The sequence below is a fragment of the Cetorhinus maximus genome, chromosome 29 (genome assembly GCF_964194155.1).
Source record: "Cetorhinus maximus chromosome 29, sCetMax3.hap1.1, whole genome shotgun sequence".
Taxonomy (NCBI): Eukaryota; Metazoa; Chordata; class Chondrichthyes; order Lamniformes; family Cetorhinidae; genus Cetorhinus; species Cetorhinus maximus.
Genome location: NC_135907.1, coordinates 10,157,849 through 10,174,537, shown reverse-complemented (window position 1 = coordinate 10,174,537; position 16,689 = coordinate 10,157,849). Strand labels below are relative to the sequence as shown.

Sequence of the window (16,689 nt, the reverse complement as noted above, 5' to 3'; positions counted from 1 at the left end):
GTGCAGTGCTCCCTCAGTACTGACCCTCCGACAGTGTAGCTCTCCCTCAGTACTGACCCTCCGACAGTGTAGCTCTCCCTCAGTATTGACCCTCCGACAGCGCAGCACTGTCTTAGTACCGGCTCTCCAACAGTGCAGCTCTCCCTCAGTACTGACCCTCTGACAGGACGGTGCTCCCTCAGCACTGACCCTCTGACAGGGCGGTGCTCCCTCAGTACTGACCCTCCGACAGTGCAGCTCTCCCTCAGTACCGACCCTCCAACAGTTCAGCTCTCCCTCAGTACTGACCCTCCGACAGTGCAGCTCTCCCTCAGTACTGACCCTCCGACAGTGCAGCTCTCCCTCAGCACTGACCCTCTGACAGGGCAGCTCTCCCTCAGTACTGGCCCTCCGACAGGGCGGTGCTCCCTCAGTACTGACCCTCCGACAGTGCAGCTCTCCCTCAGTACCGACCCTCCGACAGTGCAGCTCTCCCTCAGTACTGACCCTCCGACAGGGCGGTGCTCCCTCAGTACTGACCCTCCGACAGTGCAGCTCTCCCTCAGTACCGACCCTCCGACAGTGCAGCTCTCCCTCAGTACTGACCCTCCGACAGTGCAGCTCTCCCTCAGTACTGACCCTCCGACAGTGCAGCTCTCCCTCAGCACTGACCCTCTGACAGTGCAGCTCTCCCTCAGTACTGGCCCTACGACAGTGCAGCACTCCCTCAGTACTGACCCTCGGACAGTGCAGCTCTCCCTCAGCACTGACCCTCTGACAGGGCGGTGCTCCCTCTATACTGACCCTCCGACAGTGCAGCTCTCCCTCAGTACTGACCCTCCGACAGTGCAGCTCTCCCTCAGTACTGACCCTCCGACAGTGCGGCTCTCCCTCAGTACTGACCCTCCGACAGTGCAGCTCTCCCTCAGCACTGACCCTCTGACAGGGCGGTGCTCCCTCAGTACTGACCCTCCGATAGGGCGGTGCTCCCTCAGTACTGGCCCTACGACAGTGCAGCACTCCCTCAGTACTGACCCTCGGACAGTGCAGCTCTCCCTCAGCACTGACCCTCTGACAGGGCGGTGCTCCCTCAGTACTGACCCTCCGACAGTGCAGCTCTCCCTCAGTACTGACCCTCTGACAGTGCAGCTCTCCCTCAGTACTGACCCTCCGACAGTGCGGCTCTCCCTCAGTACTGACCCTCCGACAGTGCAGCTCTCCCTCAGCACTGACCCTCTGACAGGGCGGTGCTCCCTCAGTACTGACCCTCCGATAGGGCGGTGCTCCCTCAGTACTGACCCTCCGACAGTGCGGCGCTGCCTCAGCACTGACCCTCCGACAGGGCGGTGCTCCCTCAGTACTGACCCTCCGATAGGGCGCTGCTCCCTCAGTACTGACCCTCCGACAGGGCGGTGCTCCCTCAGTACTGACCCTCCGATAGGGCGGTCCTCCCTCAGCACTGACCCTCCGACAGGGCGGTGCTCCCTCAGCACTGACCCTCCGACAGTGCGGCTCTCCCTCAGCACTGACCCTCCAACAGGGCGGTCCTCCCTCAGCACTGACCCTCCAACAGGGCGGTGTTCCCTCAGTACTGACCCTCCGACAGGGCGGTGTTCCCTCAGTACTGACCCTCCGACAGGGCGGTGTTCCCTCAGTACTGACCCTCCGACAGGGCGGTGTTCCCTCAGTACTGACCCTCCGACAGGGCGGTCCTCCCTCAGCACTGACATTCTAACAGTTGTCATGAAAAGTCGATTACAGCCACAAATTACTTACGTATATTGAACTTTTTAAGGGAGACTTGTGTGTTTTTAAAGAAGGACACTGAGCAAAGGATGGCTGATAACATAAAGTGGCCACTTTCTGGAAAATTCCGATGTGGGTTATACTGACAGGCCTGTCCTGAGAGAACATGGAATGTTGCACCTGATGTCAGCCTTCTTCAAGCAGAGACATTTGTAAGGGAGATAGGAAAGATGCAAACAACTGAACTTTAATCTCCTGTGGTTGCGGACAAAAAGACTGATTACCATATCTCAGTCGTCATCTAAAACCCATCACCTGTTGATTCCTATCTCAGAACGGTCGGCGAATAAAGCAAACAGATGTGGATGCAAGATATGTCTTCTTTACTTTTACAGGAATACACAGGGAAAATGGGATAAAAAGCTAGTTGCAGAGCAGTGCAGTGTGTGTGGGACAGCAAGACAACCCCTTGCAGTTGTGGGTGAGATCTCCCTCTCTCTCTCTGTCTCTCTCTGTTGCTAGAGGCAAGGTTCAGCAGAAGCTACAATCTAAAGGAAACAGGACCAGTGTCTTCAGCTACCCTGCAGAACCAAGTGTCTCCAAAACAACTTCGAAACTGCCAAGGTCAGTTCCACCGGAATCACCCAACTTAACAGCCACCACATTTCACCATCTACACCTCACCGACAAGACCAATTCGTTTATCTTTTTTTTTAACTTTTACTTGGGCTCTTCACTTCTCATTTCTGATCTGTGTGTTGTGTTTTTATTTTTTTTCCCGTGTTTTTAGTAACTAATAAACTCACTCTTTCTTTGACTCAGGAAAGCCTGGCTAAATTGGCTCCTTCTAATCCCATTGGGTCTGGGAAAAGGGATCCATGGGGGAAAGGGTCCCTTTTAAATTAACCTTGTTGTGACCAAAAGAGGGGTTGAATAAATAAGGAGAGCCAATTCATTCCTCCTCACCCAGGAGCATAATCAAATTGGGGTCCTGATCGGGAAGTTAACAAATTGGGCGACCTTGCCTGGGGACCGGTCGTAACACAGTGCAGCACTCCCTCAGTACTGACCCTCCGACAGTGCGGCACTCCCTCAGTACTGACCCTCCGACAGTGCGGTGCTCCCTCAGTACTGACAATCCGACAGTGCGGTGCTCCCTCAGTACTGACCCTCCGACAGTGCGGCGCTCCCACAGTACTGACCCTCCGACAGTGCGGCGCTCCCTCAGTACTGACCCTTCGATTGTGCAACGCTCCCTCAGTACTGACCCTTCGATTGTGCAATGCTCCCTCAGTACTGACCCTTCGATTGTGCAACGCTCCCTCAGTACTGACCCTTCGATTGTGCAGCGCTCCCTCAGTACTGACCCTCCAACAGTGCAGCACTCCCTCAGTACTGACCTTCCAACAGTGTGACGCTCCCTCAGTACTGACCCTCCAACAGTGCAGTGCTCCCTCAGTACTGACCCTCCAACAGTGCAGCGCTCCCTCAGTACTGACCCTCCAACAGCGCGGCGCTCCCTCAGTACTGACTCTCCAACAGTGCAGCGGAGTCCCTCAGTACTGACCCTCCGACAGTGCAGCGCTCCCTCAATACTGACCCTCTGACAGTACAGTGCTCCCTTAGTACTGACATTCTGACAGTGCAGCGCTCCCTCAGTACTGACCCTTCGATTGTGCAACGCTCCATCAGTCCTGATCCTCCGACAGTGCAGCACTCCCTCAGTACTGACCCTCCAACAGTGCAGCGCTCCCTCAGTACTGACCCTCCACAGTGCGGCGCTCCCTCAGTACTGACCCTTCGATTGTGCAATGCTCCATCAGTCCTGATCCTCCGACAGTGCAGCACTCCCTCAGTACTGACCCTCCAACCGTGTGGTGCTCCCTCAGTACTGACATTCCAGCAATGCAGGGCTCCCTCAGTGCTGACCCTCTGCCAATGCAGCGCTCCCTCACCACTGACCCTTCGATTGTGCAACGCTCCATCAGTCCTGATCCTCTGACAGTGCAGCACCCCTTCAGTACTGACCCTCCGACAGTGCAGCATTCCCTCAGTATTGACCCTCCGACAATGCAACGCTCCCTCAGCACTGACCCTTTGACAGTGCAATCTGCAGTGGGAGATGATGAGGGGTGCACAGAGGAAGGGGTGGGGAAGGAAGGGTATGTCCAGCGTGGTACAGTCCTGTAGGACTGATTGCAAGAAATTAACAATTGAAACTGAAGCAGCACAAAACAGATTTTATTTAAAGCTTCAAAATAATGTTTCTCCCATTGACTGTGGAGACTACCCTGTGTTAACATCATGAGGCCCACCTCGGGTGGTGTGAGTGGGCACAAGGTTCAGAGGGGGGCTTTGGACAGGAGTTTCTGAAAGAGCGGTGGGGAATATGGGGTTGGGTAATTTGGGGGGAAAGCAGTGTGGGGTGCAGGGCAGGTCAGTTCCTGTGTGTCAGAGATCAGGTACATACATACGAGAGTCACAACATCAATAACAGAAAGCCTCCTCTCCACCGCACCCACCCACCCCCCTAACAAGTGACCCAAGGGCACCCCCTTGTTAGTGCCTGGCAGCTCAATCTTCCAGATCATTCTGCAGCACTCTGTGTTCACCATGCTGACTGATACAGTCCTTAGTGGTTTCCAGGATGGTGGATAGCCTGCGGTTAAGAGCGATCAGATGAGGCTCATTCAGGATGGGGGAGAGTGGGTCAATCAGCAGCGATTCCTGCATCACGTCACTGAGTTTATAGCTCTCGGTGGCTAAAAGCTGCAGCCGGAGAAACGTTCCCCTCCGCATCCTGTAAAACAGCAACAAACAGAGCAGCATCAGCACAAAGAGACACACCAGAAATAGTTCAACAACAATATCTGTCTCCACTGTGGCCCTGGGCTTCAGGCTGTGCAATAGGTCTAAGGGCACAGATTCTCTGGAGTCACAGGGCGTGGCCTGTGGACGGTCAAAGGGCAGTGACTATGGAGAGTCAAAGGGCAGTGACTCCGGGGAGTCAAAGGGCAGTGACTATGGAGAGTCAAAGGGCAGTGACTATGGAGAGTCAAAGGGCAGTGACTATGGAGAGTCAAAGGGCAGTGACTCCGGGGAGTCAAAGGGCAGTGTCTCCGGGGGTCAAAGGGCAGTGATTGCGAAGGTCAAAGGCCAGTGACTGTGGGAGGTCAAAGGCCAGTGACAGGACGTGAACATTCACAAGCAAGAAGGAAAAATGAAATAAGAATGAAAATGGTGGCTGAGGCTGAAGGAAGAAATTTATTCATTTTGAGCCTGTTTGTGGTGGGAGAGAATCGATGGGCTGAAGGGCCTTTCTCTTTGGATTGCCTGATGCAGGAACTATAGAGCAGGGAGTGCCAGGACAGGCTCATTCTGAGTTCGGTTCCAGTATTTCAGCAAAGAAGTGCGGAGCCCTTAGGTCCTCCTCCCTGGGCCTGTTGTAGGGTTACCAACTGGGATTAAATGTATTCCTGGAGGTTTAGTCACGTGACTTGACCCCACACTCCAGCCATTAGTCGGCCAACACATCCATCCTTGTGACGCACTGACTTCCTACACCAATTGGAAAGCAAAAAGACTCATTACCCAATTGGATGATGCTTGACTGTCATCCAGACAGCCTTTCTCTCCCATTTTCAATATTTTTATTCCTGGTGAAATGTTCAAAGAAAATGACAAAAAAAGTCCCGTTGATTTTTTCTCCAGGGTTGCACACGGCAGTGTCCTGGAGATTGGTCTTCAATTCCTGGAGACTCCAGGCCAATCCTGGAGGATTGGCAACACTAGTTGTAAATGATAGAGACTCATGTGCAAAGGACAGGGGTTAGTGTTGTCCTTACCGGCAGCATTGCTGGAGGGGGGCCAAGATCGAGAGCTCATCCTGAGAGTGTCTCCCAAACCTTGAAAGCAAGGCAAGAAACTGATCAAACACATGCACCCGCACACTCACATCTCTTAGCACAGGTTATACCTTCAACTGTAAAACTACAGCAATCGAAACACAAAATGAGAAATTCATTTCACCAACTCTCAGTTGAAGGGCCACTTAATGGGAATTTACAAAATGCTGAAAGCAGGGGCATTGGGGGAATTGGAATTCTGTCCCTTTATTACTGAGTTTTATAAAAACTCCTCCTCTGTTAGTGATTCCTGTCCTTTTATTACTCCATCCTGTTGCTTAAATATTGAAATAAAAACCAAAAAATGCTGGAAATACTCAGCATCTGTGGAGAGAGAAAAACGGAGTTTCAGGGTTTCAGGTCGATGACCTTTCATCAGAACTGGGAAGAGTTCACGACGTAACCGGTCTTGAGCAAGGGGTGGGTGGGACACGGGCTAAAGGAAGGTCTGTGATAAGGTGGAAGACAGGAGAGATTGAATGATGGAAGGTTGGTCCTTAAAGGACCAAATGGAATGGAGATGGGGCAAGGAAAGGAACAAAGGATGTGCCCAGAGCAGGTGTGCTCTTGTCTGAAAGAAAAATAAGAGAAAAACCCCAAAACATGCAAAGAGAAGGAACAGAATGCGGAGAGAACAGAGTTTACAGTCTGAAATTGTTGAACTGTATGTTGAATCTAGAAGACTGTGAAGTGCTGAATCAAAAGATGACGTGATGTTCCTCAAGCTGATGTTGAGCTTTATTGGAAGGGGACAGACCGAGGACAGAGATGTCAGCACGAAAGCAAGGTGGGGAATTAAAATGACCAGACGGCTGGTCGTTTGGGTTCATGCATGCACACTGAGCAAAGGGTTCGCAAAGCGAGAATCCAATCTGCCTTTGGTTTCCCCATTGGCCACATTGTGAGCAGCAAATACGGTTGGTTAGATTGAATGAAGAGCACGTAAAGGTGATAATACCACAGCAAAGAATTGCAGATGCTGGAAATCTGAAATAAAAACAGGAAGCGCTGGAAACACTCAGCAGGTCATAACTTTTCTACTGAAGAGTTGTTGACCTGAAATGTTAATTGTTTCTCTCTCAATGGGTGCTGTCAGACCTGCTGAGTATTTCCAGCATTTTCTGTTTTTAATACAAAGTAAAGTTGCTGCTTCACCAGGAAGGAGTGTTTGGGTCTTTGGGCAGTGAACACGGATGAAAAGTAGTCATTTAAAACCTCACCGACGTCCTCCGGCTTCACACACAGATTGCCACTTTGGTCCCTTATGGGCCCTACTCTTTCCCTGGTTATCCTCTTGCCCTTAATATATTTATAAAATTCCTTGGGATTTTCCTTTATTTTGCCCCCTCTTCGCTCTCCTAATTACTTTTTTTTAAGTACCACCTACACTTTCTATATTCCTCTAGAGCTTCTGCTGTTTTCACTCCCCCGTATCTGCCATAAGTCTCCTTTTTTCCCTTATCCAATCCTCTGTATCCCTTGACATCCAGGGCTCCCTGGACTTGTTAGTCCTACCCTTCACCTTTACGGGAACAAGTTGGCCCTGAACTCTCACTATTTTCTTTTTGAATGGCTCCCACTGGTCTGATGTAGACTTTCCTACAAGTAGCTGCTCCCAGTCCACTTTGACCACATCCTGTCTTATCATATTAAAATCGGCCTTCCCCCAATTCAGGACCTTTATTTCTGGTCTATCTTTGTCCTTTTCCATAACAACCTTAAATCTTACAGAGTTATGGTCACTATCCCCGAAATGCTCCCCCACTGACACTTCTAACACTTGCCCGGCTTCATTCCCTAAGATTAGGTCCAATACCGCCCCTTCTCTTGTAGCACTTTCTACACGCTGGCTCAACAAGAGAATTGTTCCTGGATGCACTTTAAGAATTCCGCCCCCTCTAAGCCTTTCCCAGTGACTATGACTATCCCAGTTAACACTGGGAAAGTTGAAATCCCCTACTATTATTATCCTATTATTTTCACACTTCTCCGAGATTTGCCTACATATTTGCTCCTCTATCTCCCCCTGACTATTTGGAGGCCTGTAGTACACACCCAGCAAAGTGATTGCCCCCTTTTTGTTTTTAAGTTCTATCCATATGGGCTCATTTGAGGGAACATCTAAGATACCATCCCTCTTTACTACAGGAATTGACTCCTTGATAAACAGTGCAATGCCACCTCTTCTTTTACACCCCCCTCCCCCTCCACCACCACCGCTATCACACCTGAAGATTCTATACCTTGGAATATTGAGCTGACAGTCCTGCCCTTCCCTCAACCATGTCTCTGTGATAGCAACAATATCATATTCCCATGTGTTAATCAACACCCTCAATTCATCTGCCTCACTTGTAAGGCTCCTTGTGTTAGAATCGATGCAATCCAGCCTTGCATTATTCCCTTGTGCCCTAACAGGTCTATATTTGCTCTGCCTTCCAGACTGACTTGATTTCTCTTCTATATTTGGCTGTGCATCACCCCCTACCGTACCTTCATTCTGTATCCCATCCCCCTGACAAATTAGTTTAAACCCCCACCCCCAACAACACTAGCAAACCCCTCCACAAGGATGTTGAACTCATTCCGGTTCAGGTGCAACCTGTCCAACTTGTACAGGTCCCACCTTCACCAGAAACAGACCCAGTGATCCAGGAAACTAAAGCCCTCCCTCCTGCACCAACTCTTCAGCCACGCATTCATTCTCTCTATTCCTATACTCACTAGCACATGGCACTGGGAGTAATCCAGAGATTACAACCTTTGAGTTCCTGCTTTTTAATCTACTACCTCGCTCCCTAAATTCTTGTTGCAGGACCTCATCCCTCTTTCTACCTCCTGTTGTTGGTACCAATGTGAACCACGACCTCTGACTGTTTGCCCTCCCCCTTCAGGATGCCCTGCAGCCGTTCTGTGACATCCTTGACCTTGGCACCAGGAAGGCAACACACCATCCTGGAGTCACGTCTATGGCCGCAGAAGTACCTGTCTGCACCCCTCACTATTAAGTCTCCTACCACTATTGCTCTTGCACTCTTACTCCTCCGCCCTTGTGCAGCTGAGCCACCCACAGTGTTGTGAACTTGGCTCTGGCTGCACTCTCCAGAGGAACCTTCACCCTCATTGATTTCCAACAGAGAAAAACGGTTCTTGAGGGAGATGCACTCTGGGGCTTTGCTGACTACCTGCCCCCCACCCTTCTTCTGACTGGTGGTCACCCATTCCCTCTCTGACTGCACTTCCTTAAGCTGCGGAGTGACCACATCTAAAAACATGCTATCCACGTAACCCTCAGCCTCACGGATGCATCACTGTGTCTCCAGCTGACACTCAAGTTCCGAAACCCGTTGCTCAAGCTGGTCAAGCCGGTGGCACTTCCTGCACATGTGGTCATCCAGATTGCAAGGAGTGTCTAAGAATTCCCACATGCTGCAGGCCGGACAACACACGGGACTCAGCTCCCCTGCCATACATTTTGTTTGTGTTTAATTAAAAGACTATTTCCTTAAATTTAAGCCAAGTAGAAAACTATTTAGTTTTACTTAAAAAATACAAATGCTGAGGCTCTGACCCTCTCTAATGTCGCTTTAAAGTGGAAATAAAAACTTACCCACTACCCACCAATCAGCTCTCTCCCTTGTCCTGACATCACTCCTTTCGAATTCCAGCGTCACCGAGTGTCTGGGTGAGAACCGACTCCCTCACAGGTAAACCCCGCTCCCTCACAGGTAAACTCCGCACCCTCACAGGTAAACTCCACTCCGCTCCCTCACAGGTAAACTCCGCACCCTCACAGGTAAACCCCGCTCCCTCACAGGTAAACTCCGCACCCTCACAGGTAAACTCCGCACCCTCACAGGTAAACTCCACTCCGCTCCCTCACAGGTAAACTCCGCACCCTCACAGGTAAACTCCGCTCCCTCACAGGTAAACTCCACTCCGCTCCCTCACAGGTAAACTCCGCACCCTCACAGGTAAACTCCGCACCCTCACAGGTAAACTCCACTCCGCTCCCTCACAGGCAAACCCCGCTCCCTCACAGGTAAACTCCACTCCGCTCCCTCACAGGTAAACTCCACTCCGCTCCCTCACAGGTAAACTCCGCACCCTCACAGGTAAACTCCACTCCGCTCCCTCACAGGTAAACTCCGCACCCTCACAGGTAAACTCCGCACCCTCACAGGTAAACTCCACTCCGCTCCCTCACAGGTAAACTCCGCTCCCTCACAGGTAAACTCCGCACCCTCACAGGTAAACTCCGCACCCTCACAGGTAAACTCCGCTACCTCACAGGTAAACTCCGCAACCTCACAGGTAAACTCCGCACCCTCACAGGTAAACTCCACTCCGCTCCCTCACAGGTAAACTCCGCTCCCTTACAGGTAAACTCCGCACCCTCACAGGTAAACTCCGCTCCCTCACAGGTAAACCCCGCTCCCTCACAGGTAAACTCCGCACCCTCACAGGTAAACTCCGCACCCTCACAGGTAAACTCCACTCCCTCACAGGTAAACCCCGCTCCCTCACAGTAAACTCCACTCCGCTCCCTCACAGGTAAACTCCGCACCCTCACAGGTAAACTCCGCTCCGCTCCCTCACAGGTAAACTCCGCTCCCTCACAGGTAAACTCCGCACCGCACCCTCACAGGTAAACTCCGCACACTCACAGGTAAACTCCACTCCGCTCCCTCACAGGTAAACTCCGCTCCCTTACAGATAAACTCCGCACCCTCACAGGTAAACTCCACTCCGCTCCCTCACAGGTAAACTCCGCTCCCTCACAGGTAAACTCCGCTCCCTCACAGGTAAACTCTGCACCGCTCCCTTACAGGTAAACTCCGCACCCTCACAGGTAAACTCCACTCCGCTCCCTCACAGGTAAACTCCGCTCCCTTACAGGTAAACTCCGCTCCCTCACAGGTAAACTCTGCACCGCTCCCTCACAGGTAAACTCCGCTCCCTCACAGGTAAACTCCACTCCGCTCCCTCACAGGTAAACTCCGCACCGCTCCCTCACAGGTAAACTCCGCTCCCTCACAGGTAAACTCCACTCCCTCACAGGTAAACTCCGCACCCTCACAGGTAAACTCTGCACCGCTCCCTCACAGGTAAACTCTGCACCGCTCCCTCACAGGTAAACTCCTCACCGCTCCCTCACAGGTAAACTCCGCACCGCTCCCTCACAGGTAAACTCCGCACCGTTCCCTCACAGGTAAACTCTGCCCCTTCACAGGTAAACTCTGCACCGCTCCCTCACAGGTAAACTCCGCCCCGCTCCCTCACAGGTAAACTCTGCTCCCTCACAGGTAAACTCCACACCGCTCCCTCACAGGTAAACTCTGCTCCCTCACAGGTAAACTCCGCTCCACACCCTCACAGGTAAACTCCGCACCGCTCCCTCACAGGTAAACTCCACTCCACACCCTCACAGGTAAACTCCGCACCGTTCCCTCACAGGTAAACTCTGCTCCCTCACAGGTAAACTCCGCCCCGCTCCCTCACAGGTAAACTCTGCTCCCTCACAGGTAAACTCCGCCCCGCTCCCTCACAGGTAAACTCTGCACCGCTCCCCCACAGGTAAACTCTGCCCCGCTCCCTCACAGGTAAACTCCGCACCGCTCCCTCACAGGTAAACTCCACTCCACTCCCTCACAGGTAAACTCTGCACCCTCACAGGTAAACTCCGCTCCCTCACAGGTAAACTTCGCTCCCTCACAGGTAAACTCCGCACTGCTCCCTCACAGGTAAACTCCGCTCCCTCACAGGTAAACTCCGCACTGTACCCTCACTGGTAAACTCCACTCCCTCACAGGTAAACTCCACTCCGCTCCCTCACAGGTAAACTCCACTCTCTCACAGGTAAACTCCGCACCGCACCCTCACTGGTAAACTCCACTCCCTCACAGGTAAACTCCACTCCGCTCCTTCACAGGTAAACTCCACTCTCTCACAGGTAAACTCCGCTCCCTCACAGGTAAACTCCGCACCGCTCCCCCACAGGTAAACTCCGCCCCGCTCCCTCACAGGTAAACTCCACTCCGCTCCCTCACAGGTAAACTCCACTCTCTCACAGGTAAACTCCGCTCCCTCACAGGTAAACTCCGCACCGCTCCCCCACAGGTAAACTCCGCCCCGCTCCCTCACAGGTAAACTCCACTCCGCTCCCTCACAGGTAAACTCTGCACCCTCACAGGTAAACTCCGCTCCCTCACAGGTAAACTCCACTCCGCTCCCTCACAGGTAAACTCCGCTCACTCACAGGTAAACTCCGCACCGCTCCCTCACAGGTAAACTCCACTCCCTCACAGGTAAACTCCGCACCGCTCCCTCACAGGTAAACTCCGCACCCTCACAGGTAAACTCCGCACCGCTCCCTCACAGGTAAACTCCACACCCTCATCCTCTCTCTCTCTCCCGCTCTTTATTCTCTCTCTCTCTCTCCCGCTCCTTATTCTCTCTATATCTCTCCCGCTCTTTATTCTCTCTCTCTCTCTCCCACTCTATATTCACTCTCTCTCTCTCTCTCCCACTCATTATTCACTCTCTCTCTCTCTCTCCCGCTCTTTATTCTCTCTCTCTCCCACTCTTTATTCACTCTCTCTCTCCCCCACTCTTTATTCTCTCTCTCTCTCTCCCGCTCTTTATTCTCTCTCTCTCTCTCCCGCTCTTTATTCACTCGCTCTCTCTCTCTCTCCCGCTCTTTATTCTCTCTCACTCTCTCCGACTCTTTATTCACTCTCTCTCTCTCCCTCCCGCTCTTTATTCACTCTCTCACTCTCTCCGACTCTTTATTCACTCTCTCTCTCTCCCTCCCGCTCTTTATTCACTCTCTCTCTCTCCCGCTCTTTATTCACTCTCTCTCTCTCTCTCCCGCTCTTAATTCTCTCTCTCTCTCTCCCACTCTTTATTCACTCTCTCTCTCTCCCGCTCTTTATTCTCTCTCTCTCTCTCCCGCTCTTTATTCTCTCTCTCACTCTCCCGCTCTTTATTCACTCTCTCTCTCCCCCGCTCTTTATTCACTCTCTCTCTATCCCGCTCTTTATTCACTCACTCTCTCACTCTCCCGCTCCTTATTCACTCTCTCTCTCTCCCGCTCTTTATTCACTCCCTCCCTCTCTCCCGCTCTTTATTCACTCTCTCTCTCTCTCCCGCTCTTTATTCACTCTCTCCCTCTCTCCTGCTCTTTATTCTCTCTCTCTCTCTCCCGCTCTTTATTCTCTCTCTCTCTCTCTCCTGCTCTTTATTCTCTCTCTCTCCCGCTCTTTATTCTCTCTCTCTCTCCCACACTCTTTATTCACTCTCTCTCTCTCCCGCTCTTTATTCACACTCTCTCTCCCCCGCTCTTTATTCACACTCTCTCTCCCGCTCTTTATTCACTCTCTCTCTCCCCCGCTCTTTATTCACTCTCTCTCTCTCCCGCTCTTTATTCACTCTCTCTATCTCTCCCGCTCTTTATTCACTCTCTCTCTCTCCCGCTCTTTATTCACTCTCTCTCTCTCCCGCTCTTTATTCACTCTCACTCTCCCGCTCTTTATTCACTCTCTCCCTCTCTCCCGCTCTTTATTCACTCTCTCTCTCCCGCTCTTTATTCACTCTCTCTCTCTCTCCAGCTCTTTATTCTATCTCTCTCTCTCTCCCGCTCTATATTCTCTCCCTCTCTCCCGCTCTTTATTCACTCTCTCTCTCCCGCTCTTTATTCACTCTCTCTCTCTCTCTCGCTCTTTATTCTCTCTCTCTCTCTCTCCCGCTCTTTATTCACTCTCTCCCTCTCTCCCGCTCTTTATTCACTCTCTCTCTCTCTCTCCCGCTCTTTATTCACTCTCTCTCTCTCTCTCCCGCTCTTTATTCACTCTCTCTCTCTCCCGCTCTTTATTCACTCACTCTCTCCCGCTCATTATTCTCTCTCTCTCTCTCTCTCGCTCTTTATTCACTCTCTCTCTCCCGCTCTTTATTCTCTCTCTCTCTCTCTCTCTCTCGCTCTTTATTCTCTCTCTCTCTCTCTCCCGCTCTATTTTCACTCTCTCTCTCTCTCTCTCCCGCTCTTTATTCTCACTCTCTCTCTCTCCCGCTCTTTATTCTCTCTCTCTCTCCCGCTCTTTATTCACTCTCTCTCTCCCGCTCTTTATTCTCTCTCTCTCTCTCTCTCCCACTCTTTATTCTCTCTCTCTCTCTCCCGCTCTTTATTCTATCTCTCTCTCTCTCCTGCTCTTTATTCACTCTCTCTCTCTCTCCCGCTCTTTATTCACTGTCTCTCTCTCGCTCTTTATTCTCTCTCTCTCTCTCTCCTGCTCTATTTCACTCTCTCTCTCTCTCTCCCGCTCTTTATTCAATCTCTCTCTCTCTCGCTCTTTATTCACTCTCTCTCCCGCTCTTTATTAACTCTCTCTCTCCCGCTCTTTATTCACTCTCTCTCCCGCTCTTTATTCACTCTCTCTCTCCCGCTCTTTATTCACTCTCTCTCTTTATTCACTCTCTCTCTCTCTCGCTCTTTATTCACTCTCTCTCTCTCTCCCGCTCATAATTCACTCTCTCTCTCTCTCGCTCTTTATTCACTCTCTCTCTCTCTCCCGCTCTTTATTCTTTCTCTCTCTCTCCCGCTCTTTATTCACTATCTCTCTCTCGCTCTTTATTCACTCTCTCTCTCTCTGTCCTGCTCTTTATTCACTCTCTCTCTCTCTCTCTCGCTCTTTATTCACTCTCTCTCTCTCTCCCGCTCTTTATTCACTTTATTCTCTCTCTCTCTCCCGCTCTTTATTCACTATCTCTCTCTCCCGCTCTTTATTCACTCTCACTCTCCTGCTCTTTATTCACTCTCTCTCTCTCCCGCTCTTTATTCACTCTCTCTCTCTCCCGCTCTTTATTCACTCTCTCTCTCTCTCTCTCCCGCTCTTTATTCACTCTCTCTCTCTCTCCTGCTCTTTATTCACTCTCTCTCTCTCTCTCTCCCGCTCATTATTCTCTCTCTCTCTCTCCCGCTCTATATTCTCTCTCTCTCTCTCCCACTCTTTATTCACTCTCTCTCTCTCCCGCTCTTTATTCTCTCTCTCTCTCTCCCGGTCTTTATTCTCTCTCTCTTTCTCCCACTCTTTATTCTCTCTCTCTCTCTCACTCTTTATTCTCTCTCTCTCTCTCTCACTCTTTATTCACTCTCTCTCTCTCCCGCTCTTTATTCACTCTCTCTCTCCCCCGCTCTTTATTCACTCTCTCTCTCTCCCGCACTTTATTCACTCACTCTCTCTCTCTCCCGCTCTTCATTCACTCTCTCTCTCTCCCGCTCTTTATTCACACCCTCCCTCTCTACCGCTCTTTATTCACTCTCTCTCTCTCTCTCTCGCTCTTTACTCACTCTCTCCCTCTCTCTCTCCCGCTCTTTATTCACTCTCTCTCTCTCTCACACTCTTTATTCACTCTCTCTCCCGCTCTTTATTCTCTCTCTCTCCCGCTCTTTATTCTCTCTCTCTCTCTCCCGCTCTTTATTCACTCTCTCTCTCTCTCCTGCTCTTTATTCACTCTCACTCTCGCCCGCTCTTTATTCTCTCTCTCTCTCTCTCCCACTCTTTATTCTCTCTCTCTCTCTCTCTCCCCCATTCTTTATTCACTCTCTCCCTCTCTCTCTCCCGCTCTTTATTCACTCTCTCCCTCTCTCTCTCCCACTCTTTATTCACTCTCTCTCCCGCTCTTTATTCACTCTCTCTCTCTCTCTCTCCCGCTCTTTATTCACTCTCTCTCTCTCTCTCTCGCTCTTTATTCACTCTCTCTCTCTCTATCCCGCTCTTTATTCACTCTCTCCATCTCTCTCTCTGCCTCTTTATTCACTCACTCCTCTCTCTCTCTCCCCCTATTTATTCACACTCTCTCTCTCTCTCGCTCTTTATTCACTCTCTCTCTCTCTCGCTCTGTATTCACTCACTCCCTCTCTCTCTCCTGCTCTTTATTCACTCTCTCTCTCTCTCTCTCCCGCTCTTTATTCACTCTCTCTCTCTCTCTCTCGCTCTTTATTCACTCTCTCTCTCTATCCCGCTCTTTATTCACTTTATTCTCTCTCTCTCCCGCTCTTTATTCACTCTCTCTCTCTCCTGCTCTTTATTCACTCTCTCTCCCTCTCTCTCCCGCTCTTTATTCACTCTCTCTCTCCTGCTCTTTATTCACTCTCTCTCTCTCTCTCTCTCGCTCTTTATTCACTCTCTCTCTCCCGCTCTTTATTCACTCTCTCTCTCTCTCTCTCTCTCGCTCTTTATTCAGTCTCTCTCTCTCCTGCTCTTTATTCACTCTCTCTCTCTCGCTCTTTATTCTCTCTCTCTCTCTCCCGCTCTTTATTCTCTCTCTCTCTCCCACTCTTTTTTTCACTTTATTCTCTCTCACTCTCCCGCTCTTTCTTAACTCTCTCTCTCTCCCGCTCTTTATTCACTCTCTCTCTCTCTCGCTCTTTATTCACTCTCTCTCTCTCTCGCTCTTTATTCACTCTCTCTCTCTCTCTCTCGCTCTTTATTCACTCTCTCTCTCTCCCGCTCTTTATTCACTCTCTCCCTCTCTCTCTCCCGCTCTTTATTCACTATCTCTCTCTCTCGCTCTTTATTCACTCTCTCTCTCTCTCGCTCTTTATTCTCTCACTCTCTCTCCCGCACTTAATTCACCCTCTCTCTCTCGCTCTTTGTTCACTCTCTCTCTCTCTCCCGCTCTTTATTCACTCTCTCTCTCTCTCGCTCTTTATTCACTCTCTCTCTCTCCCGCTCTTTATTCACTCTCTCTCTCTCTCCAGCTCTTTATTCACTCTCTCTCTCTCCCGCTCTTTATTCACCCTCTCTCTCTCCCGCTCTTTATTCTCTCTCTTTCCCTCCAGTCTTTATTCACTCTCTCTCTCTCCCGCTCTTTATTCTCTCTCTCTCCCGCTCTTTATTCTCTCTCACTCTCTCGCTCTTTATTCACTCTCTCCCTCTCTTCCGCTCATTATTCATTCTCTCTTGCTCCCGCTCTTTATTCACTCTCTCTCTCTCTCTCCCGCTCTTTATTCACTCTCTCCCTCTCTCTCTCCTGCTCTTTATTCAGTCTCTCCCTCTCT

At 50.8% G+C, this 16,689-nt stretch overlaps 1 protein-coding gene and 1 long non-coding RNA gene across 2 annotated transcripts in view; both read right to left on the bottom strand.

Moving 5' to 3' along the window:
• LOC144669613 (uncharacterized) overlaps positions 1 to 16,689 on the bottom strand; it is a 251,045-nt gene that overhangs the window by 142,526 nt on the left and 91,830 nt on the right. The gene's annotated exons all lie outside the window — the stretch shown is intronic.
• The window catches only part of LOC144669491 (extracellular serine/threonine protein kinase FAM20C-like), an 86,285-nt gene continuing 73,852 nt past the window's right edge, over positions 4,257 to 16,689 (bottom strand). Inside the window, 2 exon segments of the mRNA XM_078531960.1 lie at positions 4,257 to 4,525; positions 5,571 to 5,630. Of these exon segments, the coding sequence (XP_078388086.1) occupies positions 4,300 to 4,525; positions 5,571 to 5,630 (286 nt within the window). The 3' untranslated portion in view covers positions 4,257 to 4,299.